General features: G+C 39.6%; 1 protein-coding gene across 2 annotated transcripts; it reads right to left on the bottom strand.

Moving 5' to 3' along the window:
• Positions 1–125: 125 nt before the first annotated feature.
• On the bottom strand, positions 126–27,025 carry PRKCI (protein kinase C iota). Of its 2 annotated transcripts, XM_066325719.1 has the most exons (18): positions 26,885–27,025; positions 19,633–19,754; positions 15,170–15,259; positions 13,805–13,855; positions 12,522–12,607; positions 11,355–11,495; positions 10,428–10,482; positions 9,897–9,955; positions 9,245–9,421; positions 8,426–8,523; positions 7,384–7,470; positions 6,655–6,790; positions 6,059–6,146; positions 5,014–5,139; positions 4,831–4,910; positions 3,796–3,885; positions 3,375–3,490; positions 126–2,639 (listed from the first exon to the last, which is right to left on the bottom strand). In XM_066325719.1, the coding sequence occupies exons 1-18, from the start codon at positions 26,998–27,000 to the stop codon at positions 2,552–2,554; spliced, it is 1,806 nt and encodes a 601-aa protein (XP_066181816.1). In that variant the 5' UTR covers positions 27,001–27,025; the 3' UTR covers positions 126–2,551. The 2 variants fall into 2 exon arrangements, with proteins under 2 accessions (XP_066181816.1, XP_066181817.1); XM_066325720.1 differs by lacking the exons at positions 12,522–12,607; positions 19,633–19,754; positions 26,885–27,025 and having other exon boundaries at positions 15,170–15,247.
• Positions 27,026–27,278: the final 253 nt, after the last annotated feature.

Below are 27,278 nucleotides of genomic sequence, written 5' to 3'. Positions count from 1 at the left end.
TACAAGAAATGAAAAGATCAGAACAAGGCTCCCACGGGATATGGGTAATTTAAAAGGGTCAGATGGTGATCCCAAGAAAAGACCAGCATTTCACAGTATTTCTCTGAGATCTTAACACACAGAGGTCTAATATAAATGTTTTATTTAAAGTAAAAAGTGTGCACAAATAAAGGGAATGATTACACAACAACGTTCAAGACCATATTCCATACGAAACAGGAAAATAGTAGTGACAATATTAACTAGCAGAGCACCCATAGGAATCCAACTTGTGTACAAAAAGGAGGTTACTCCACATAAATACATCATGCTTCTGATGCAGACACGTTATCCAAAAAACAAAACCTACTGCACTGGACTGTTTACACCCAATGGCCCTTCTGAATATTTATGACAGTTGCTGTATGCTTAACAATGAAAAATAACAATGAATATCATGGCACTTTGGAGAAAATTAAAGTTTAAAAATGGATTTACAGTAAATTAAGATTTGTCACATTGCAACATTCTTAATGGTTAGATATGTAAATAAAAAAAAGTTTTTTTTCTATGACATTATAAAAAAAACCAACCAACTTTTGCTTTACTTTTCTGTGATGAATAGCAGAAATGTCCTTCCTTACATAAAATCATTTCCCTTAATACTTATAGGAAATTATGCCACTGTAGAGACAAGGCTTTTCTTGTTTGCTTTAAATAATTCCCAGGTTTAATATCTGTTATGCCCTGGTGTCTAAACTGATCATGTGGGTACAGGAGTCAGAGGCTAAACAATCACCCTTTTAAAACTGCACATAGAGCAGTTCACTTGACCCCATTAGCTGCTCTTTAAAGGAAGGTTCACTCTGATATTTTACATTTGAAAAGATGCAGCTTGAATTTAAGGAAACCTGATTTTTAACAGTGAGGAGGTTCAACACTTCCCTGAAACTGAAGCCTCTCAAATCACTTCCCAGTTTTGAAAGCTCAGTCCAATACTAAAGAGTTTCCTATTCACATTGCAAAGAAAAACATGAACTAAATCTCATACCATGACACCAGTGTGGATTTGTGCAATCTCTCTGCTTGCAGCTGACATGGAACTGAACAGACATACACCAGAAAACTTGTGCTATGAAATCACTGTTTACAATACAAGGATTTTCACGGAAAGACACTGGCCAAGCAAAAGTCTACTAAAAGTTTCAGGTAATGTTTGCCAACTTGTGCTTACAGATTCTCAGATCTGCTTTCAGTGATGCTTAGCTTCTCTTACGACGCTTACATAACACAGATTCCTTTCCTCAGTGTTTCTTAATCCCTTTTCCCCAAAATAATAATAATAATAATAAAAAAAAAGTGGTACATTTGGCATTTCTTCAGCCCAACACATTCATAACTATTGCTTTAGCATTAAAAATAAGAATTATCTGTGCTGTATATTACAGTGCTTACTAACATGAAATGTAAGAAACAAATCTCTTAGTCCTAGTTTGACCCATTCTTTCAATTGCTTTCCTTGAGCCTGCTACCAACATTTCAGGTTTGATTGTGAGTACAAATCACCATCTCTAAGGGCAGAAGTTAAGGGACTCATTATGGACAGCACCTATTTTATTCTAGATATGCTTTTTCCACTGGCAGAGTGGAACTCACTCCCAGCAGTGTGGCAGTAAGATAAAGAAGGAACGGATGCCTTTTTCCAGGCTGTACCGTGTGCAGTTCTGATGCAGTTAAGACAGCAAATATAAAAGCAATAAATAGTATGAGGTTCAGTATTAGCTGCCCATTACTGCTGAATTATGCTGTACAGATTTTAACTTCTCAAAGAGTTAACAGAATTGTTTAATTAAACTGACACTTGATGCCATGTCCAACCCTTGCTGAAAGGGCCAGGCTAGAAAGGCACTCTTTGTATCAGTGCACAATTCCTAGTGTGAGTGTTGGAGCAAAGCCTACGAATTCTGATATGGTGTTAATAGCCTCCTTCAGGGGAGGATCAATATTCCCCAGGAAAGAAGCCAGTCTTGACCTATTCAGTGTAAATATCTGCTCTCCTTGCTGTCATTTCAGTCTGAAGGGCATGAACGAAGCTCTAATTTCTATGTCTAGAACAGGGAAATCAGATGTTCAAAGAGATCTGGAGCTACAGAAGTGATAAATTCTTACTCATCTTGCTGAAAAATCTGCAATCCTTGAAGGATAATTTATTACATCACCTGATGCAATTTGTGTTCATTAAACACTGAAAGCCTTTCCTTGCTCAGAACACTGTACTGGCAAACTATACAGCCAGACCCTTTGTTCAGTCAGGAGCCCCAGAGACCAACTCCTGAATTAAAATTCATATTTGGCAAAATTGTTAGAAAGTTCTAACATTTTAAACCCGGCAGCTGAAGGTTCAGTGTAACAACTGTCCTGGACAACGATTAATACAAAAGGAAAATTCACACTAGGTGGCAAGGGCAGGATGTTGAGTTACTCATTTTATGCAAGTGCATCCAAATGGAGAGATGTTTATCCATGCAGAAACAAATGGAGTAACAATTGGCACAGTTCAGAAATGGAGAATTCAGACACATTCCTCAGCTGACATCAAAAGAGGATTTATGTATTCAAAGCCTTCAAATTCAGACTGGTCAATCTTCTTCACAATATCACTATTAGGATTAAAAAATAGTCATTAGTTGAGCAAAATTTAAAAGGTAACATTAAGTGATAGTTTGACTTAAATTTTAAACCTTTTCAGTGGACTGCAATTGAGAAATTTTCCCTTCCCTCTTTTGTCCCTCTCTACCTTTACAATTAGCACTGGGTTTTTTTAACCCCAATAATAATACCAAAACACAAAACCCCTCAAATGCAGTGACTAGGCTTCACTCACTCTCCCACAAAACAGTCTGCAAGGTTTGCAGTTTCAAAACCTGCCCTAGCCAGTTTTGTAAGGACCTGAAAACATTAGGATGTGATACATACTGCACCTGCGTCAGCAACTTTTCTAAACTTTATTTGTACAGTCTGCATTTAGAAAGGGATGAAGAAGGAAGTGGGATTTTAGACCTGATTAAGGTGCACAGGTAACATTTAATATACGCTGTTCATGCTTGCATATGATGTGAATGTTATATAAAAGCCTATAAAAATTCCTAAAATGTGAACAGCAGTGGCTCAATCACACTAGAAAGGTCCTTCCCTCCTCATCCCAAATCAGGGCCTCTCATGAATGACATAAGGAACCACAAATCCACTACCAAAATCAAGCACATTATCATGCATTTTATAAAAACTTTTCAGCCAGGATAATCTCACCAGACTACTAACAATATAAAACACCCAAACAAGTAAAAACAAAGCATCTTCTATTCTCTGAACTTCTTAAATTCTACATTACTTACTCATCATCTGGAGTGAGCTGCACAGGTTCATTGGTGAACTGGGAATCAAAGTTATCCAGACCAAATTCTCCAGATATATTTGGTTTAAATGGAGGCACCACTTGCTTTTGCTCCATCTAAGAATAAATGCACTTAGTCACACTGAGAATGAGTTATTGAATAATTCAACTTACTGAATTATTTTAAAACAAGGTTGGAAATTACTATTAAGTTTATTTTCTGTACTTTCTACAAACTACTAAATTCTAATAATCTACTGCACTTACTGTGTGAAAAAGGGAAAAAAGATTGTGTATCATAATTCTGGTACAACATAAATTAAGAGCTTAATGTTTTTGAGCTTAAAGTCCTCTCTTTGGCTCAAAACAACTTTGTCACTGTATGCAAAGAAACTCAGCCAAGGCAGGGAGCATTCACATACCAGATCCCAATCAACGTTGCGGAAGAAGGGATGTCCCTGGATATCTGCAAAGCCTGTCTGAGGATGGCAGCCCAAGCGTTCCTTTGGATCCTGTGCAAGGAAGAAAATATTTCTAAATGGATGCCACAGCCTACACATGAATAAAATGAATGTTACAAATCCTGTGAGAAATGAAACACCAGAGTTACAAGGAACACTGAAGAACTAAATTAGCATAATTTATTTTGGAAACTGCTCCAATTTACCCTGTGAAATAGGCAGGAATATATGGAAGTCTTTAACTGAATTTTATATAAATGACAATGCTGCTTTTCTTCATCTTCATTCAGATCTGTTAAACATTCCATAGGTTTCAGAGCAGGCTTGTTTAGATTACTAATGAATTTGATTCTTTCCCCCCCACCTGCCCTTGCTCCTCCCTGAACAGATTATGCCAGGAAATCACACTGGGCAGTAACTGCAATTCCTGGTAAATATGTGGAAAGAAGCTTATTTTCACAGGACAATTCCACCTCCAGGTACCAACATGCACACACTACCAGGGAGCTGTAACAGGGTGCAGTGAATGGTGTGACTTTCTTAGAACTACTTAACCAAATCTGGTTTCTCCTGTACCTTTCTTCCTACTCACATAACACTCAATAAAAGCCAGCAGGTGCTTGGACTCATCATCCACTACCACACATGCACCTTCTGACTCTCAGGCTAGAGGCCCCAGCAAGAAGTGAGCATATCCTGCTTCTGCATCTCCCTCCAGGAAGTCATCAGAAGCTGTCCAAGTGATTTGTTAAGCTGCTTCTCTCAGAACCAAACTAAATCTGGTAAATCTGTTCAATTCTCCAGGTTAAAAAAAATTGCTTGGAGCGTTTCTATGCCTTTCACTTTGGAATTTACTCATAATCCCAGCCTGAGAACCAGGAGCTTCAGATTTCAAGAGAAGTATCTAGAATATGGCCCCATTGAAATTCTGCTTTAAGCTCTCACCTTTTCTACCCTGTTTAGTGTGTACTGCAGATAAAGTACATCAGCTCTTACCTTATTAAGGAAACTCTTTAGAACACCTGCTGCTTTCACAGAGAGGGATCGGGGAATTCGGATCTGTTTTTCCAAAATTACTGCAAGAAAACGAGGTTCCTATCAACCTTTACATCTTTGAAGTTAGTTTAAAGGTCAGGTAGAAGCAAAGCACTGCAGTGTAGGAACACTCATGGTACTCACCTTGGAAGAGATAATCCTCTGTGTTCTGATCAGGGTTGTCAGAACTCCCGACGATGTCGAACGGCGACCGGCCCGCCATCATCTCAAACATCAGCACACCAAGGGCCCACCAGTCCACGCTGAAGCCTACAATTCAAGAGAAAAAAAACACCACTGGAGATATTTCACAACCAAAATGCCAACATCTCTGGGGCTAAAAACAGACAGAGAAGAATGAGTTCAAAAATACAAGTATTGCCAGTCTTTCCAATTAGTTGAATACAGGAGAGATAACGACTGTAGCAGACATCACGTGGGTCATTATGTACATTATGTACAACAGGAGGAGATGCTGTACACAGGAAATGCAAGGAGGTTAAAGGTTGGTGTTAAGCCCTTAACAAAGGTTTAGATAATATTTAAGCCTAGTCATTACTAACCAACAGTGCATTATCCAGGGTGAGAGATAAGGTCAAGGAAGAACTGTGTGAGTCTTAATAACAGCAAGTCAGTCATTCTTGGAGCAAAGCATATCTCCCCTGCTATTCACTGCTAAAGGAAATCCCAGCAGCCAGGCTGGGGCTGATACAGTCTGGCTGGCCTAGAAAGCTGTGATAAGCAGAAGTATCTGAAGCCAGTATGAAAGAGACATTTGATTGAAGTAAGATGGCAGATTAAAAAAAGTATGTAAAGGGACACCTACTATCTAGGCCTTTTGCAATGAATTTGTATCTAATCTATCACTGCTGCCAAATGTAAAGCTCCAAAACCACACAATTCCAGACTGCAAGTATATCATTAGCAGGATCTAAAATATTTATAAACAACAATAAATTTGGAAGACTCAAGCTATTCTTCAACACCGTTCAAAAGAATTTAAAATGTGCAATACAGAATATCTCATTTGCTTTGTGTGACGTTTCCTGCTTTTCCTTTGAAGGCTTTATTTACTTTTTCAGACAGGATGTTGAATTAAGACTGCTTTTTTACTTTCTACTGCTTAAACAACTCCAATCAGAAGAGACAAAGTGAAAGTTATAAAGTAGCAACAAGAAATTCCATTTACCATAATCCTCTCCCCGGAGAATTTCAGGTGCAATATAGTTTGGAGTCCCACAGAATGTGCTGGTCGTGTCACCGGGCCTCAGACCCTCCTTTGGGAAAAGATGGGAAGAAAATACTTTACAGCTAACTGAAGATCCCACACTCCTCTGCTAAGAGGTTCACTTTGAATTAATTAAGTCTTGAATAACCAGAGTTCTGGCAATTCCATGGCAAAGTCAGAGCCACGCTCCAGTGCCTCTGTAGAGACAAAAGTTTTCCCAGAGGAAATGGGCAGTGCCACAGAAACCAAAGAGGAGCAAGTGACTGATAATTTCAACCTCTTTTGAAATCACCTTATCCTGAGTATTTCAGCCAACCCCTCCCAGACGAGTTGATCCAGCAGCTTTATGAAAACATAGATGGTACATGTAAGTGTAGTCTGTGCACTCTGGCATTTGCCTTTTCTCCACACGTGGAAGTGAAGTGAACATACAGCCTGTGTGCACTGTGTACAAAGAGAGACCTTGAAATTCCACTTTTTTAAAGTCTCTGCATCTTTTAATTTGCAACAATTTCTTAACTGTTGATTTTCCTGGTTAGCAAGAAACTAGATCTTACCTTGCACATGCCATAATCTGTGAGTTTAATATGCCCTTCAGAATCTAGGAGCACATTATCCAGTTTTAAATCCCTGTAGATTATCCCTCGCTCATGTAAATAGTTCAATGCTAGACTGATTTCAGCAGAATAAAACCTAGTGTAGAAAGAAATACTGATTACTTAAGTGATCAAAACCCAAAGCACAATACCATGGTAATATGGTATTTTCTATACATAATCCCAAATATTCTATTCTTTTTCCACAGAGAAGTGGCAAATTGTTTATAATCATACAAATGTTTCTATGCACTTAAAAAATTGTTTCTAGTTAATAGCAATGTCTCCTGCAATCATGCCTTTTATCTCACCATCTGAGATTAAGCATATGCACCAAGAACTCAGCATTTGCCTGGACAGCTGGTAGTGGTTGTTGTACAAGAAACACATTGATATCATTAGTTAGTTAAAAAAAAATATACCACAAAACTGTTTTTCTAGAAAAAAATAGCAGACTGAAGTCATGCAGAGTAATGCCAATGCAAACAACATCTACGTGCTTCCTATTACAGTTCCTTCTGGAAACAAAAACACGGTGGCTTGCAGCAGCAAAAGGAGGATGCAGTTTCACATTTCTCAAATCCTTAACATCTGGAGAGGATTTGCTGGCTCATCCCTCATAATCTCTGCAGTGCTGCACTGTGTCAGAAAGCCACTGTTTTGATGCAAGAAATCTGGTATGAGACACACCTGGCATGCTCCTCTGGCAGCTTCCTCTGCCTCTGCATATGGAACATCAGGTCTCCTCCATTGACATATTCTATAACAAAGAATAACCTGGAACACACAGGATTGTTACAAATGATTGTGTGCACTGCTGAAAGACGTGTGAGATGTTACAGGTCTGTTATAGAACAATGCTCATTCCCCTCCTCCCATCTCTGGCACCATGGCTGGTTTTACCATTTTCCCCTCCTTTGAATAAATTCCTGAAGTTAAAAACCAAGAATACAAAGTTTCTCTAGATAATTCCTTCATTGCTAAGGAATGAAAGTGATACTTCTCTCCTCCATTACAGGTACTGCCTGTCATTACTACACGTGATTGTATAGAGCCACATCAGTTTCTATGCACAAACCTTAAAAAATTAGGAGTCTAGTTTTCCCTCCTGAGCCCTTCAGTCTCCTTTGACTGTGGTTAGTACCATAACTGTATTACAAATACTCTTTCTTCTCACTTCCCTCCATTAGAAACACCAGGGATACTATTTAAATATACAATCACTGGATTTTATATGTACTTAAAGGTATTACAGTATAGAACAGAAAACCAGTAATTTTCATCTCTATTACTCAGTTTTCCTTTTGAAAACTCAAGATTTTATTTTCTGAGTCTTGCTCACAGATTCAAACAATCCAGGCAAGTTTGAGACAATTATTCTTCAGTTTTTTTACTTCTGATTTTCATCTCCATTTTTCCCTCCCATTCTATATTCTCTTCTATCACATATTCTCAGTGCTTTTTTTCCTACTAGCTGCACTTCTTCACCTGTCCAGAATCCTCCCCATGACATCTACCAGAACTTTACATTATTCTAAATTTTTCCTTTTTTCTGCATTTTTCTGAAAACCTTAGATGCAACATGGCATTTGGATCACAAAATACTATGAGGATTTACAAAACATTGGCTTTGCTACTTAACACCTTATGTTTTAAATTTAGGCCTTTGAGGTGCCTGATAGGATTAAATGCTTTCAATAAGACTATTTTAATATTAATATATGACCTTTACCTGCTTTCAGTCTGGAAGCAAGAGTGCAGTCCAACCAGAAAGGGATGATTTGAGGCCTGTTCAAAGACGTGTTTCTCTGTCTGAACCCAGTCAATATCCTATTTTTTGAAGAAAAATGACATTCAGAAAAGGATTGTCGCATTTCTTAGGTCAAGTATTAATGACAATTAGCAAAAAGACATTCAAGGGCTTTGCTGTCCTTGATTTACTTGCAAGAAATTAATATTCTAGAAATCTGAAATTTGAAGCAATAGCTGACAGCACACTTTTTAGTTCCTGAATGTCCTCTACTTTTAGCCTCACTGTGTAACCACCTTGGGAATGAAAACATACTGATCTATAAAAGATAAACTGGTGCAGTGAAATGTAAAGCAGGACCAAGAAATGCAGAAGGAATCAACTGCAGACTGAGAAATAAATGCAAAAGCTCTTGGACAGCAATCCCAGTCACTCCAGTGTTTTCAGAGTAGCCTAAAGAAACCCAAGGAAATCCTCAGTAACAAGAGGTTTTTAGGAGTTTAATAGTGCAATTTCTGACAGGTTTTCACTAATGGCTGTGCAAAAATTGTTAAAATGGAGGTCTGATTAAACAAGCAATTAACATGGTGAGATTTCTTTGTGACAAAACCTCAGACTTGAACATACAAGAATCAGACTCCACCTGGCTACCTGCCTTGTGAACCTCCTACAGAGCAGTACAAGAAACCACAGGCAGAATTCTCACTGAGTGCTGCAGCCCAGACCTGGCTCCCACCTCATGGGGGATACACTGGAGCTGTCTGGAAGAGCTGCCCAGGTCCCTGAGAACACCTTGCCCACCTCATCATCGTTGACGAGTTCTTTCTTCACCACTTTCATGGCGTAAATGCGCTCGGTTTTCTTCAGTCGAACCAGCAGCACTTTGGCATAGCTGCCCCTTCCAATGACTCGGAGCAAATCAAAATCCTGCAGGCCCAAGCTGGAGGAAGCTTTGCCACTTTCCCTAATGCTCATTGCCTGTGGATAAAGGTGCAGTGAAATGAGGAAGCAGCCTTTGCCAGTGTCAGCAACTGCAGAAGTCAGCATTTCAAACAACGTTTCAAAATTAATACAAACCAGGAATTCAATTAACACTTGTTATCTTAAGGCTGTACTGTACTGGAAAGGAATGTGTTGGGAAATAAAGGAGGCACAGAAGACTTGGCAGATGAGAAACAAACCAAACTGGGAGAATTTGGAACACTTTTTAAATCAAAGCACATCTCAACTCAAGGTTCAAAATAAAGCAGCATGCAAGCCACACATGCACACATCTCAGGAGCAACCCAAATGTGCCCTCTGTGCTAATTTTCAGTTTGTGATAAAGTAAACTACTAAAATCTTTAAACTGAGACACACAGGCTTTAAGATCTCTGAAGATCCTCATGGGTTCCTTCCAACTTCAGATACTCTGTGATTCTATACACAGAGTTGTTTGAGTAAGATATTTTACCTCTTTTTCTTCACCAACGTGGTCCAGGCTCTCATGACTCGAGGGATTGTATGGTATCACTGGAGGTGCAAGAATAATTTATTAGACTGATGCAACATAACAGGATTTTCTTCTGCATCAGAGAAACTCACTTTTAATGCTTTTATTCCAAGTATTCAAAATTTATAGGTTTGCATTAGGACCATCATTCTGATTGTCCCAAAAAACCCCATATTTGGCCACCATGCCAGCTGAATCTCTGCTAATGTTGTTAAGGGTTTGGGTTTTTTTGCTTGATCATGGCGTTTGAAGTACTCAGCTTACTAAATGTAACTGACAGCACAAATTCTTCTTTGTTTAGTCAAGTTTCTGAAACTAATAACGTGCGGAAAACTGGAATTTTTATATTTATACCCCCCTTAGCAGTAAGAAGCTGTCTTATTTTTCTAATTCTATGAAAAAGCAAGAAAGAGTTTTAAAAGTAATTTTACTTCAAAGTTCACTTTTCAGCAACCTATAGTAATTTAAAGAAAAAAAAATTATAGATCTTACCTGTTTCTACATTATCTGAATGCACTGATGATGGATCCATAGGCATTATTGGTTCCTGCAAACACAGACAGCATTTTTGTAATAGACTGTCCAAGTGTCAGACACGTTATTTTAGAGTCAATAAATGAAATGAATGATCCCTGAGGAATACAATCTAGCTACTTTTTAACTTGATTAGTAAACATAGTTACTAAAACATACACAATGAAATGAACAACTGCATTCTTTATTTTCTCTGTTTTCTGGAAGGCATGACATGTTTCCAGAAGCTGCAGAAGTGACAGCTTGGTACAACAGAGAAAGGAATACAGCAGATGAGAAGCAAGATAGAAAAACTATCACTGTGCAAAACTATCACTGTCCTTCAGCAGTATATATATTAGTCAAAAGAATTCTCCCCCCAAAAAAAGACTTGAAGCTATCTGCTTTATTAAACAGGAGCAGTAATAATCTCAATTTTTCTCGGGACTCTGAGGATGATTGAATTTCTTGAGAGAAAAGTCAAAAATTCTGCTCTTCGTATTCCTTTGCTGTAAACGAGAAATAATCCAGTAATCTTTCAGATATTTAGAGAATTTACTCCTCCTATCCATTTTGAAGATGTAAAATAGTGTGTACCTATATATATACTATGTAACATCCCTGTGAAGGATGGGATAAATATCCCTTATATGTTTATATGTGACAAGTGAAATAATGTCAGATGTGCAGATTAGACCCCTGTCTTGCAATAAATTGCAATTTTGCTTGGTGAATCGCAAACTTTCTTGCAAAAGTCATGGCAACCATAAAAATTATGTTTCAACTACTGCAATTATGTGCAGGCTGCAGTTCGAAAACCATCAGTATAACATGAGGGGGGGTTATTTGTTTGACTGGTTGGTTGCTGCTTTTTTTCAGACAATTAATCAGGTCAGTTTTACTTACTGGCTGTAGTGTGTGTCGGCCACATTCAATGTTGACAAGTTTGTGACACTTCTTGTGAACCAGGAGTTTGCAGTTGATGCACTTGTAGCCCTGGCGCCCCAGGCCCCAGATCCGGTCAGTGCAGATGGCACAGTGAGCTCTCTGCAATCACAAACCAACAAAAATCATCCCAGAGCAAAACTCAACAGCAAAACTATCCAGCCACTTGCATTAACCACGCTCATCTCCCCATTTCTCTGTAGGTGAGTCCTTACAGAGGAAGGCAGGAGAGCAGAAACTTCAACATTTTACACAACCAGACAATACAAATGTGAAAATCACCACTTGCTGAAGGACATTCACAAAACAACTCCAAAGATCCACGAAAACAGGGTGTCTATGGAGGCAAGAGTGGAAACTGGTTTCACTGTGGTGCCTTGACAACCTTTAACCCAGATGAGGTCAAAAAAACAACAACAAAAAAGCTGAAGTTAGACATGAGGATGCCCAAGATGAAGTTTAGTGGAGACGATCTCAAGCATTAAGCACACAATACACTAAGCTTAGAGAAGAAGGAAGGATTATTGAAGCTGCCAAGGGACCTGACTTACTCAAATATTTTGTGTTTGGTTTTTGCTGTTGTTGTTTTTAAACACAGCAGAGTCTTCTCGATCCTCAGTTAATTACATTTGACCCTTGCTTCCTGAAAACATTCTGAATGGTTTGTTATTTCCAGTCGATTACATGGCACCAGAAACAGGCTGCCTGGAGAAACATCTCAGCTTTGTCCTTTATAAGTCACGAAAGAAAAGTCTGTGCATCATAACCAAGTTCAAACCATTTTACTCCCAAAAGCTAAAAAACTGAAAATCTACTTTTAGCCATCTAATACATTCCAGTTTGCCCTCTGGAAAGACTTTAAATAACACAAGAGCTTTGACACAATGCTTTCAGAGTATATGTAAAGTGAATTGCAACCAATTTGTTTTGGTTTTTTTTTTCTATTTCAAGTTCCCGATGATTTAATATTGCTTAAGTTTCCTGAAGATAGGATTACCAGAAGTGTGTATATACAAACAACAAAAACGAGAATGAAACTACCTGGTAACTTTTCAAGGCAGTGGCATCATCATTATGAAAACAAGACATCCCTGTATCATGCCTTTAAGTACCCAACAAGAGTCTCACCCTGTTAAATCGTTTGGCTTGGAAAGTGTGACCATTTGCACAATAGAGCTTTCGCCACCGGCGGGCGCCTCGGCGATAAATGGACTCTAAGAGGAAAAACACAGGATTATATCCAGACAAATACAAACACAGAACTGCAACATCTTCTCCTGGAGGTTCCTGTGTAGGGTAACTTGCAGAGTAAAGTTTCCCTCCTGAACCTTACAGAAACAGAGAAACTTCCCAAGTGTCTTTTTTTTTTTTTTTTTAAGTTTGGGAGAAAATTTGAAGTAGAATATTGTGATCAACTCCAAGTTAATTCTGATTTTTCTGAAGTTAAAAGGAACAGTGAGTCAAGAGAAGGTAAATTGTCCAAACAATACAAGCACTTGAGTGCAAAGTATACACATACCTCAACTTGGGGAGAAGCTGTGGGGAAGGGAAAGGAGGAAGGAAGATGAATTGGGAGCATGTCCTGATTTATAAGATTGCTTGACAAATCCTCCAGTGGTTTAAATCCACAGCTGCCACTATTAATTTATTTTTTTTCATTTTCTTGACTATCACTTTAATTTCATTACTTGAGACATGTCAGAAACCAAAAATGAAAACTAAGGTATGAAAACCTACACCGAGCTGTAAATCTTTTTCTGATTCAGTCTGTAACCTCATTTTTCAGATAACCAGCATTACTCATTCTGCCCAAGTTAACTTTTAAACATGCACATTTAGATTGGATTGGTCAGAGATTTGGACAGCAAGCTGATAGATGCTTGTGTGCATAACATACACACACTCTTTTTTATAAAAAACTTTAAGACTGGGGGAAAATTACCTCTTTAATGTCTAGAACATTAGTTAACACAATAGAGGTTTTTGGAGAATCCTCCTGACAGCACCTAAATATTAATCTCAAAAAAATTAACCACAGATCTGTAAATAGTGACACAACAAGTCATTATCACTGGTTACAAGCCTCTGCTCACAATTGTCAGCCAGCAGCCTGGCAACTCTCCCAAAAACAGGAATAGGATAAAAAACTGTCATGATAGAAGAGGCAAAAGCAAGGAAAGCAGAGTGATATGGGTAGTTAACAGGAATGTGAAATGCTTATTAACAATGATTCAGAAGTGGCAAACATTAAGTTTAGCAAGACCTCCTATTCCTTTTAAATATTTGATTTTTACAGATTTGCATTATTAAGATTCGTAAGTGTGGGATGCCAAATGAAAGAATATTAAAATCTGCTACAACAGGAAATCTGAACTGATTTTCTGTATCTCTTAGTTGAAATGCCTACTTACTATCTTCTCCTGGACAAGGCATGCCAGGCCGCTCTGGGACACAGGGAAATACTGCAAGAAAGACATTAACTTCTGATTAGCTTTCATTTCAGACAGAAAATAAATCTTTGGGTTAAATAAAACATTCCTGAAAGGCATTCAACCATCTAGAGAACAGCACTGACTGCACTTCAACAAAACCTTCTTTAAGGACAGGTGAGCTGCAAATCACCACAAACCCCCTTTGCTGGGCACAGCAGTGACACATGAGAAATACATGCAAAAAGCAGAATAAATGAAGCTGTTTCTTAAAGACAGTAAAGTAGTGATTTTGGTTTCTCATGTGGCCAATCTACAGTTAGTCAAGATTTCCAAATCTACAAATGTTTTATATGACAGTGTCCTACCAGTTACACAGGATGTTGACTATGTAAGTTTTTTGGGGTTTTTTTCACTCTTTATTTGGCTTCAGTAACCATCAGAGAGAAGTATAAATGTGGACAGGCAGCCCTAATGCCAGTTTCACCAGAAGTTTATCAAACACAAAAATTAATGGAGAAAAGGCATATGAAAAACTCAATATGCACAGAAACAGTGAAATGTACCTACAAATGGATTATATTCTTTGCCTTTTTAAAACTCCCTGTGGGAAGCTGGAAGCTGTCTTTTCCTTTCAAATGGACTGATGCTAAACTAGATTTTTTGCATCTTTTTAAGAGAAGGAGCCTGTTCAGACACTGTAGTGTAACACACCAACACTTCATAATGATGATTTTTCTGCTCTAATCTCTGATAAACCAGGACTGACCTTCTACTGTTAAAAAGTTACAAACAGCTAGAAAAATATTCTGGAGAAGCTGCCAAAATAGGCATGTAACCCTGAAGAATAAAAATTGAACAACTACACATGAAACAGGGGCATGAAATTATTAAGTTTAAAACTGAAGTACCTTATTTTAGAAAAGACAAACTTTTCATTAATCTGGTATCACAAACAGAGCTCATTCATTTTTTCTTCCTAACAGAGATGCTGCTCTAAAGCACTTATCCATAATTAACTTCAGGCTAATGTATAAATCTAATAAACAAACAAACAAGTATCTATCCCTTCTACCATTCACTGTCACCATCTGAAGGCACTTGGGCTGAATGAACCAAGAAACAGAAGCTGGATTTCATTAATAAACTAGCAGCAATTTTTTTTTTCTCCCTTAATTTAATAAAGAAGAGGTCAAAGCCCAGTGAATGGTCGTCAGCATGCCTTGACAGGATGGCCACAGGCCTGAGGGGAGGAGGGTGTGAAAGGCACAGGAATAGAGGGGGAGAATTCCACTCATTCACAGGTACAAACATGAGCAGCAGTAAACTTCAGTGAATTTCACCTACCATGGATCAGAAGCTCTGAATCCTTGTTTAGTTCATACAACCTAAAGGCCTCTTCTAACTCCAGCTGAGAGGAAACTGTACATGGATCTCCTGTGGAAAGAAAACAGAACAACACTAAACTCAACCCAATTAGTTCCATACCATTCAGTAGTTCCCTCACAGTTGGTTCCAGGATAATTATTGTAGAAAAAAATCCAATATTCTCAAATGTAGTAGTATTTATTTTTAACACTGTGCAAAGAGTACACCTGAAAAGAGTTATATTGAGTTCTTATAGGGAAAATAAAAATCTGGGATATTCCCAAGAGGCAAGCAGATCATAAGAATAACACATCATTGCTACAAGCATGGTTACACATTATTTCAGTACAGGAGGTGTAGGCTATATTCCAGACCTAAAAACCTTCTAAGATTACCTTTTATTTAATGGATTTTTAATTAGAACTGAGCCAATTCTATTCTCACAGCTGCTTTAGCACTGCCAAGACTTGCACCAGGAGCTACAAAAGCAGTCAGAGCTCAAGCCTCTCCTCAAACCTCAATGGAAACTTTTGACAAATAACCTAATCTAAGTGCAACACTCCATTTTTCTGATTTGTAGCTACTATTTTCACACTCATACAACTATTTGAAATAAAATCCCTTAAAGAAAAGTCACCAAAGCAGAAGAAAGGTGGGAGTTGGCTGGCTTTGATTCTTATTTTTTTTAGTAAAACAACTGCAGTTTTGTTGACCATTTGTGATGGTGCAGACTAAATTACATGCCAAATCCTTGATGATAAAGCTTCTCAAACAAGACTGTGTTTTCATTGGTATCTGATACAGATTGTAACATTATAAAAAAATTGCCTCCTAAAAGAAAAAACCTTTTTCAAAATAATACTGTGACTGAAACATTTTAAAAACAAGTGTTGAATCTCAATCATCACTACCCTAAAGAAAGAAAATACTTCTAGTTATTAGCTCAACTTGTTGCCCTCCTCTTCATCTATACAAGATGCTCTGCACAAGAACAAGGGATTTATCTCTGCCTGCTCCAGTATGAGCAGAAGTTTATTTTTTAGCCCAAATCCCTTACAGCAAGCCTTCCCATATTTCCAATTTTTAACAGAAATACTACTTTTCATGCCTTTAAGTGGCAAACTGGTTACTGGTAACCAAACTGGAGGAAGGCAGAATAATTTCCATCCTGGCTAAACTGGATCCAGTCTGGAAGTTTTACTGCTTTGAGTCCTCAGTCAATACCACAGTTAGAGAGTTCACAAGCAACAGACCATTAACTATTATGTTTGTGTTTTATACTGCAAGGTATCTAAATCAACACAGCCACTGCTAAAGCTCTTCAGTGGAACCACACCCCCAGCAGCAGGAGCTATTTCAACTCACCCCACAAAAGTTCTCCAGAGAATTTGTTTTGTTTCAAATCTATCACAGTGCATTTGTCTCCAATGTATCTTCCCCCAGAACAGGAAGGACATGGACCTGCTGGAGCCAGCCCAGAGGAGGTCACCGAGTTAATTACAGGGATGGAGAACTCAGCTATGAGGAAAGGCTGGAAGAGTGGGGATTGTTCAGCCTGGAGAAGCTTTGGAGTGACCTAATTGTGGCCTTCCAGAATCTGGAGGAGCCAACAAGGAAGATGAAGAGAAACTGTCTACAGGGGATGGAGAGACAGGACAGGGGGAATGGCTTCACACTGACAGAAAACAGGTTTAGGTTGGATATTGGGGAGAAATTCTTCCCTGGTGAGCCCCTGGCACAGGGTGCCCACCATGTGTGGAAGTGTCCAAGGCCAGAGAGGATGGGGCTTTGGGATTGTGGAAGGTGTCCCTGCCCATGGCAGGGGGTGGAATGAGATGATCTTTATTGTCCTTCCAACCCAAACCATTCTGTGGTTCTATGCATTCTATGCTATTGTTAAAATACAAATAATAAATGTAAATGGTTTGTTTTCAGTGCTCTGTCTATTGTTCCCTGCACATCAAAATACTCCATGTAAGTCTTTGAAGCCATCTACAGTAATTTTCCACCAAACCACTTCTCCCTACAGCTGGACACCACAGTGCCCACACACAGCACAAACCCTGTGCAGAGCAGGGTGGGAGGAGAAGGAACAATTGAAGGAACAATTGACTCAGACTCACTATGAGAATCAACAAACCAGTTTTTCTTCATTTGTTTCTGACACCTGGGCAAACAGTTCCGTGTTAACTTTTGGCAGGACCAAAAGAGGGTCTCAAGAACAAGCAAACTCAGAAGAGAAGGTTTATAGACATCTGTCTCAACAGGCTTGAGTAGTACAAATTTTGCAGTCAAAGACAGCTGGGATACATAGGAAAATATTTACTTTTGAGTTATATAGCTAGAAACAACAGCCTGAGGACACGCACAAGGCCAGTGTCCATCCCACAGGATGTTTCAGAAGGCAGAGTGAAACTGAACTTTCCATATACAGAAAAAAGAGAAATTTGTCTAAACTCAAATCAAGTTCATTCTATTTTCCAGTTGTATATGAAGATTTTGGAAATTACTCCACTCAATTAAATTGTATCTGTGTGCCATTACCTCTATGAAATCAGAGCAGTTACACATGAAGCCCTCATCTTGCAAAGGCATTTATTGTATGACAAATCAAAACCTTCGTGTCCACATAAATCCAGTTTAGTGAGGAAGTCGTGATGCCCCAGACCCCTTATCTTCTCTGAGACTATAAAAAGCATGAGTAATAGTGTAACAAGTACCAGCCTACAGCACACACATTTCCTCATGCTACTGCCAAACACTGAACTTCAGTTTTGGTGAAGATGTGATACAGGGATTTTCCAGTAAAGCAAAACAGGTTTCTAGAAAGAATATCATCTGAAAACACTACAGAGTGGTGCTGAGAGGAGAGGCAGGAGCTTGGCAAGAAGCCATGCATTGTACATGCAAGAATTATTCACAACAAAGACAAGAGGATTTGCTTTAAACACACTCCTCATTGGCAGATTAACTTTTTCTCCACTGACATTAAACTGTAAGCCAATGATTAACGCAAACATGGACTGCTTGTGAAAATCAAATCCTACACATGAAAATAGTTCAGGCAAACTGCAACCTTCCTTTTTTTTAAAATAAACCTATCTTTAATTAAAGAGCAGAAATTGAGACAGAACAAACTGACTTCAAGTAAATTATTGAATCAGTACAAAGTGTTTATTAATATATATATATATATATTTCCTGCTGTGACTGACACTGCAGACTCCTCCATTGATGAGTCCATTATCTTCCTGATGATAAAACAACACAGCCAGCTTATTATAAAGTAAATGTTCAACTCTCAGTAGCTCTGCTGCACAGTTCAGTCATAAACATTGGTCATTTTACTGCACTGCATCTGCCTGGTATAAATAACTTCAGAATGATGAGGAGAAGAAAGAACTCCACCTGCTCAGAGTCCCAGGACCACATCATCTTCAACACACCTGCCTATACTGCACTCCCGAAAATCAACTCTGTTCCACATTTAGCTTTAGATTGAATAAACTGGCAGGAGCCCAATTTGAAACGGGAGGAAACAGTTCCATAAGCACCATTTATGCTGATGGCTGCATGCAAACACCAACCACAGCCAACAAATCACTGCACACTGCAGCCTTTTATGTACTGCATCAGCTAAAATAACTCCACAGCAATCTCATAATTCAGAGGGCTCTTCGTTGTAGCTGTAGCTCAAAACCTACATGTGGAACAAACTAATTCCACTGAGAAAACAGAACCTACAAATAACCTTTAAAAATAATTACTACTGTACACACACAGCTCAAAGGATGACATCTGTTAACAGGGAGAACAGGCTCTGGACTTTTTTCATCCAAGGTAAATTTTAAGATGGATAATGTAAGCACTAGAGATGAGTTCTCAGTCAAGGTGATCACTGCATTTTGATGGAAAATTACTACACATCATTAGTATTTGGAAGAAGTTTTCTTATTAGCCATGTGTTAACAGACTTTAGGTTGCTAAAGTAACAACTGATAATAAACCTTGAGATAGAACGGTTTTGGTTACACATGCAACTCAACTACACATTAAATTATATCAATGTTTTAGATAAATACTGCAATTTGTATAACTTTATGTCTGTTCAACTTTTTCAAAAATATAAGATATAAAGGGAATCTCCAGCAGTATAAAGGAAAACTTTCTGTTGCCTTCATAAGAAATCCTAACACTGAATGAACATTTTCATAGTCAATGAAATCTTGTTTAGTTTATAAAGACAGAGAGTAAGCTACACACTAAGTGTGAAACAAATCCCTCTTCATTAAGCTCTCCTTAAGAAGGCATTGGATAACTTATTTTTTGGAGTCAGATTCTATGTTTTATAAGCCTACTGCATGAAGGCAGAGGAAAAAGAAAAGATGACAGGGAAAGAAAAGCTGGGATGCTGAGCAATGTATTGATGAGCATTGGTTTACCTTCTTCATCAATCCATTTCATGGTGAAAAGCTGCTCGTTGTCAAAGGAGCACATGTCCCGAACTTCACTGCACAGCCCCTCAAAGGAGATGGAAGGCTCAAAATAGGTTATCATGATGTCCCTGAGAAAGAAAAATTCATTTCAGAAACTATTCCACAAAACATAACATTGATCATCATCTCTAACACCTTCCATATACTGCTAATATTAACCCCTGCATCCCTGATGCAGCTCCCTCCAAAATGTTAAAGTAAAATAAAGTACTTAAGTTCCTTTCTTATAGCAAAGTTGGGCTCCAACTGATTCTTATTACTTGACATTTAATCCTCCAGATATCTGCTTCAGAAAAAACTTCAGATTTTATGCCCAAATAACTATCAAGTGAGTTCCAGCAGACATTAACCACACAGAGAAATTAGATCTCTTACACCAGTGGAAACTCAAGAACGAATAATGTTCAAAACGTATTTCTGGTTTTAAGTTAAAAGAGTTCTTTTGTTATTAGCATCAAAATATAAACACATACATCTACTTCAACTAAATTTTGATTGTATATATGTTATGAAAAATTAATGACAAATACTAAACAGATTTCCTAACAGACCTGGGCCACGTGCAAATATTCAAAGTACCTTTAAAAAAAAGAGTGGTGCTTCACACAATGAAGGGGAAGGCTGACAGAGAGTCATATACTTAGAATTGAAAAGTAGTGCTTTACTGTTATGCAGAATGGGTATTTCTGTGATAATTAAAAGTGAGTTAACCTGTTTTTAATGTGTTAGCTAAAAAGCTTGCTCACTGTATTGGCTGGGCCTTAAAGGGGAACAGGTGACAGGGCTCAGACCCTTAACCAAAGGAGGTGGGAGACACACTTAGAGGTAGGAGGAAGGCTGTTTATAACACACTCCTCAAACACAGCATAAAAGCCCCATGTTTGAGCTACAAGAATAACCTTCCCATAAAAACCTCACCCGGCTGGATTTGCTCCAGTGGGAGCCAGTGCCTAGGACTGTTTGAGGGAGCTAAAAGAAGTAATTAAGGCAACAAAGCTTTATACCTGGTCAGAAATCCCATCAAGGGTCCTACCAGCCTGAAGTGTACATATGCAGCAAGTTAAGGATCTTTATATCATCATGTGCATGGGCAGATGGAGATCAAGAAGGTGACAACATTAAAAGTTGTGGTTATGGAACCAGAACAACACTCAGGAGGGGCAAAGGGCACACAAAAACCAAACTGCTTGCCCGAGGCTCCTCTGAGAGCAGCAGCAGGAATAAAATCCACTGGCAATTCCTAAGCACTGTAGAAGAACAGCGAGCCTGCTTCTGGATTTATGAGCATCATCACATGGGTTAGGTTTATTTAGAGGACAGATTCCAGTAAATACAGCAGCCCAGGATAAACACAACATCTCTTCGATAATCTGAGCAAAGCAGCCAAAAAGCTGCTACGTGATTTGGTAGAGGGATTGCTCCTGCTCTTTCCAGTGTGACATAATGCAGAACAAACAACAGCCGGACCCTGGCACTCAGCACAGTCATTTAGAGCAAATGCGGCTTTATTTGAAAGCCCAAATCACATCCATCCAACACAGCAAACTCCTCTCTCAGGCACAAAGGTCTCCCTTGGCATCTTCTATCGAAACACCAGCTGGGAACCCAATGCCAGTGAGGCAGATGTGACAGTGTGTTACTGTCACAGACACACGGGCAGCCACCACACAGCAAGCCTGCACTAGGAGCAAAGCCTTAACCTGTATTTCCTGTTTTTCCGGAAGGAAATAAGGTACTGCTTACTTAGCACCTCCACTAAGTTTACTATCCCTTCACTGATTCACATTTTAGAACAGATGTACTCACTGTGGAATATGTTCTTTAACAACAACAACAAAAAATAGTTCTGAAGAGTGCTGAGAAGCCAAAGTATTTATATTTATAATTATATCTATATTTCTTTACCGTGCAGGGGTTTCTGGGATTGAACTAGTCAGTAGAGAGTTTGTTAAATTACTGTTACTGCCAGAAATGCAGAAAGTTACAGACCACACTTTTTGAGACTGTAATCACTGATGCTTCAGCAAAAACTGAAGATGAAATTATATACATAATAGCAAAATCTGTTGAGCACATTTTAAAATGTGAGGATTCAAGTTCACTTAAAATAGATTTATCTGTACTGCAGCAAACAGGAAAAATCACAATATTAAGATGTACTGAACAGCCTTGGAATCTTCTCATATCTCTTAAGCAAAAGCTGGTACCAACTGAAAAAATCTTACTCCCTGCTAGTACCTTTAAGTAGCAAATCAGTTTTCCTTCAAAAAAAAAAAAAAAGACAGTTTAATTATTTCAAAATTTAAATGTGTTCTCTAAATTACTACTCTAACACCTCTAGCAGGACATGTATCAAACAGTTACCAAATGATTTGTAATATCTCTTCTGGTATACAGACACTAATCAGTCTTTCAGAGAGCTCTACACAATATCAGTATCAGAAGATGATGTCCATATAAACAAGGCTCCACAAGCAATATCTACACTACACAGGACCTGAAAGGTTACAGGTCTCTCCAGTGCTTTATTTTGCCATTTAACTCCACTGATGGCCCTGACACTTCATGCTGACCCAGGTCTCACTTTCACAATGGTTCTGTTGTCACACCTTTGTGTCCTCACACTGTCTAACACAGCACTGAGGATGCCTTCATTAGGGAAAAGCTGGATTCACTCAAGCCAAGAAGTTAAACTCTACTGAGAAAAAAAATTGCATTTTAAATAAAAGTTAGTTGGCCAAATTAAGGACAAAGGAAAGTGAATATGGACTACAGCCTGCTGACTTGCAGGCTTAAGATACACTTAAAGATACAAAATGTTTTCTTTTACTGAGATGTGGGAAACATTTTCTTGAAAACAGGCCTTTCCTTGTGATGAAGATAAGGTTATACAATGCTTGGAATAAGCATGTTTGTCATAAAGCTGAAAGGTGAAATAAAGGTGAAATAAATATCTTTGTTTGTCCCCTCTTGGCACACATAGGAAATTAGAAGAAAATCTGATTCAAGCACACCTTTGGCACCACCACATCTGGAGGTGCCAATAAACTCTTACTATGGAAGCATGAGACTTTTTACAATTTGTTTTAGCACTGTTTGAGTTGGTCTTTATCAGGGACCTGAGCAGGAAACATGCAAATATACAAGACAGCACTTGTCCTGAATTACTTTCCCTGAAAATGCTATCACTTCTATCTTTCATAAATATTAATAAAGATAATTTATTCATACTACTAGAAGGCTTGTCTGAGTCAATATCCTGCAAATATCAGAATCAGTAAATAAATCTTAGAAAGACTGACAAAAGGCAAATGGTAAACCTAAACACACTAGAGAATATATTTTAAATACACATAGAAGACCATACTGTCCACCTTTTGTGAGATCAAACAGCTTTCCTCACTTTCTTCCACAAATCATCCAAGAGTTGTAATGTCCTTTAACACAAAAAAACCCCCAAAAACCCATCCAACACAAAAACCCCAAACCCAATGCCAACAATTAAACACAATTCACTATCTGTACCTCATATTTCACTCTGATCTTGAACTCCCCAAAGAAAACAACCCTGGAAGAACAGACACTACTGCTTGAGACTTGTCCAGCTGCAGCCTCATTTATCTGGAATTATGTATGGGGAAATGTACAGATACATTATACATGTTACCTACATATCCCTCCATGTACCACACACCTGGGCCAGTCACTAAGGCTTTGGAAAAGGTCTAATTAGAGCTCACTGCAACGAACCTCCACAGGACTCCTGGGGAATTCTGCTGTGTCAGAGTCATTTCTGTACAGCCACGGCCATTCACAACCATTTAAAGCATTGCATTCCCCTGTGCAAGTCTGTTTTTCTGCAAAAAATATATTGTCAGAAAGCTAAATCAATACTGAAACAGCAAGAAGACTGGAAGATGTACTCACAGGCTTAGTCCAAAGTAATCTTAAACTGAACACTCTCCTATGAAGAACTTGATTGCCAACAGACAATAGAAGACAATGTGCCAAAGAACTAATCAAAAAGTGCCCAAGATAAAGAAAAATAAAAAGAAATAATGCAAGAATTCAAGAATCCTTAAGAAATTAATTCCCTGGACATCTTTATGGAGGTACATTTTGATTTTACAATTAAATATTTTTTCTCACACTTTTTCCATTCATGTAACTAAAATAATTAAAATTAAGAAAAGAAGTAGGTTTAACATGCATCATGAGAAGACTGTCAGGCATGCTGTTCACCTGAAGCAAATCAAACTGAAGGCAAGCAAAGCATTCCTATCTACCCCTTCTATTAAAAATCTAACCTACATTACAGCCTACACAGCTAAAACCAGCATAAAATCCATGCCAGGCACTGAAAGAACATTGCTAGCAGTTCTAATCGTGACAGGAAAATGGTAATTATAGCTGTTTGGTTTTGCTTCTTCTTAAATCTGCATGAATTCTACAGGATTCCTGGAGCATGAGCAGTGAATTATTCCTACCTGTTCTCTACCCCTACAACATATGTATGAATGATGTAACAACTTCTTGTGCTGACCTTACAAAAAGCATCTCCAGCAAACGAGGTAAGACAAAAGGCAAACTTTGAATATCATCAGAGTGCTGAAATGGTTGTAATTACAGATGCTGATCAGTGCCATGCACTGGGAGCTGCTATACTTGGTTATTGCATCAACAAAAATTCACCTCTGGAGTAACAGAGTGAATTCCTAAAAACCCCCTCAGGAGCTTCTGTTACACACACTGCACAGATCACAGTAACTCTTTGAAATATCTAACACTATTTTAAGAATTTTAAACAACCAATTCCCTGTGGAAGATAAGCACAGTTTAAAGGAGAGAAGGAAATACCTGGAAAAACTCAACTAAATGCCCTAATTCCCAAGTCTCTGGGAATTCCCCATTCCTTTATTCTCATGATCTGTGTTCATTTTTAGGAAAATTTTCCGTCCTGTTTTAACATATTTCATGAATTTAAGATAAAGAATTACCCCTGCACGGTCCAATGAAACAAAGGCTCTTCAAAGGGTCCTGTGTGAAGTCTTTGTCTTGGCTGAGAAAAGCAATTGGGCTCCCGGCCAGACCCAGCCGAGTTTTGGGGATTCAGGCTCGGCTCTTTGCCCCAGGCAAGTATCCCGACTATCAGATTCCCAAAGGTTTCAAGAACAAATCTGTGCTTCTAAGTGGCTGGGTTGGGTTGGCTTGGCGGTTTTTTGTTTCCTTTTCTTTTTAACCATAAACTCTTTCTGGAAGATGAAAAGACCTTCCCAGCCAGACTTTTCCAATAACTTCTACAACCCACTTAAATGCTTCCATTAAAAGGAAATTAGGAGAGATTAACGTTTCCTGATTAACACTGTTTCCCATTAAATCCTCAATCCAGCTCTGAGACAGTTTATTTGAAGAATGGGGGGAAAAACTGCCTTTGGTATCAGCATTCAGTTCTCAGTCTCCAAGTGATTTCAGGGTAAGTGCAGGTAAAATATTTGGCTTTGATATCCCCTTGATAGTGCAAGTCTGAGAAGGAGCTTGAGACTGTCTGTTGTAAGAAAATGGAGAGAATAATTTGCTTGTATCTCAAAATAAATCATGACTAGGCAGTCAGCCTGTTAGTTTGTTGGTATTCACAATGGTCAACCAACACCCTCTATGACTCAATGCCATTATTAAACTGATAACTGCATTAAAAGTCAATGGACAGGGCTCAAAAGAAACATTCCAGTGCCTGTGAAATTATTACCAGTGTCATGAGCCAGCATTCCTGTCCAGTGTAGCATATTTTTTCCTTACTCCCACAACCCTGGGCTGCTTCCTCCCTGTTCTTGCCCCACAGCCTCCCTGCGCTAAAGCAAGAATCCATGTGATTGCATGTGTAGGTGATCAAGATTAAAACTGACACAGCAGAAGAAAAAGAAATGGTTTTCACGCACGGAGTTCCCATTTTAGTTCACTGTCTGACCAAATAAACATCTCTACCAGCTGATAGCCAGGGGAATCTTTGCTTAAGAAAAAGTGGATTAAAGGAACTGTGAAACAAAGAGCTCAGAATTTCATATATTTTGACAGTGTCTTGCATGTCCTTTAAAGCCACAGACTGTGCCAGTCTCTACAGTAATTTCTACAGACTTCTGTCAAGAATAGCCCAAAAGCAGACACGAGCCAGAAACCAAACGCAGCAGCAAATACCAAATGCTCAGTGTAGTTTCTATACCTCTCCTTAAAATCACACAGCTAGAGATAGCAGAGAGTAAATACTGAAGAAGTAACACACATCTTGTGCTTGACACACATAACTGGAAGGAAGCCATCAAGAGCATCGTGTTCACTCTTAACCCAAAAATGCAAACCTACATTGTTTTCTGCTTAGATCACCTCCCCTCAAACTTAATGGCCCAATGAACCACCGGCAACCCTTGCACTGAAACTAATTAAGTCCTGTAACTGTTACTATTTAATAGTGGGCTGTGAACCCAATGCAGGACATTTCTTTTGCTTTATGCGTTATTTGCCAGAGAGCTACTGAATTAGGCCCACAAAATTCTCGTTTCCATTTCGCAGACACCTACTATTTTAGGGTTTTTTAACAGCAAAAGCATAACTGACAGTAGATGCATCTGGGCTACCATTCACAGACTCCGCTGGAAATCGCTCAATCGCTGGCAAACAGCCTAAAAACTCATGAAAGAAATTTTCATACAAACATCCTCTTCCTTTAGTCCTGGACATCACTTAACATAGAAAGACCAGGACCAAAGCTGGATCCCGAACATACTAAGCGCAACTTTTGGCGTGTGTTATGAAGGAATATGTACTTATTACTGGCAGCCAAGGCCTGGGGGTGAAGGGAAGCAGGGGGAGCAGACCAAAGGCTGCTCAGGCACATCCTTGTTCACCGGGACGGCCACCCCAGGAGAAGGGGGGATCCGACTTCCACCCCGAACCCTGATACCAGTCCTACACTTCACATCCATTTCAGCACGGCTGGTTAGTCGTGCAGTGTTTTTCCTCCGCTCTTTCCCTCCTCCCCTACAAGTCAGAGCGTACCCAGGGCTAGATACCCAGGGCTTGAGGCTGGAGTATCCCCGGGAGCTCGTCCAGAGGAGCCCGTGCCCGGTATCCCGAACACCCGCGGCGCCGCTCCGGACGCTCCTCTCCGTCCGGCCGTCCGCGGGGACTCGGCGCCCGCACTCACCCCTTGTAGTAGGCTTTCACCCGGACCTGGTGGGCGCCGTCCCCGCCGAGGCTGCCCCCGAGGCCGCCCGGAGCCGACATGGTGCTGCCGGCGCCGCCGTCCCGCTGTGTCGGCATGGCCCCCGAGCCGGGCCGGGGCAGCCGGGGGCTCGGAGCGGGGGAGCCGCAGGGTCGGGCCGGGCCGGGGCGGCGGCTGCGCGACCCCCGCGCCTCCAGCGCGCCCCGCCCGCGCCGGGCGGCACCACGCGCGGGGACGGGAGGACACCCCACAGACGCGGCGGCGAGACGGAGCACGAAGCTGCGCAGGGCGGCACGGGAGGGCAGCGAAGGCTTTCCCCTGGCGGGGCGGAGCAACCGGCCCCAGAGCGGCCGGGCGGGAGCTCCGCCGCCCCGGG

This window comes from Sylvia atricapilla, chromosome 10 (assembly GCF_009819655.1).
Source record: "Sylvia atricapilla isolate bSylAtr1 chromosome 10, bSylAtr1.pri, whole genome shotgun sequence".
Lineage (NCBI taxonomy): Eukaryota > Metazoa > Chordata > Aves > Passeriformes > Sylviidae > Sylvia > Sylvia atricapilla.
This window is presented reverse-complemented; position numbering and strand designations above follow the sequence as displayed.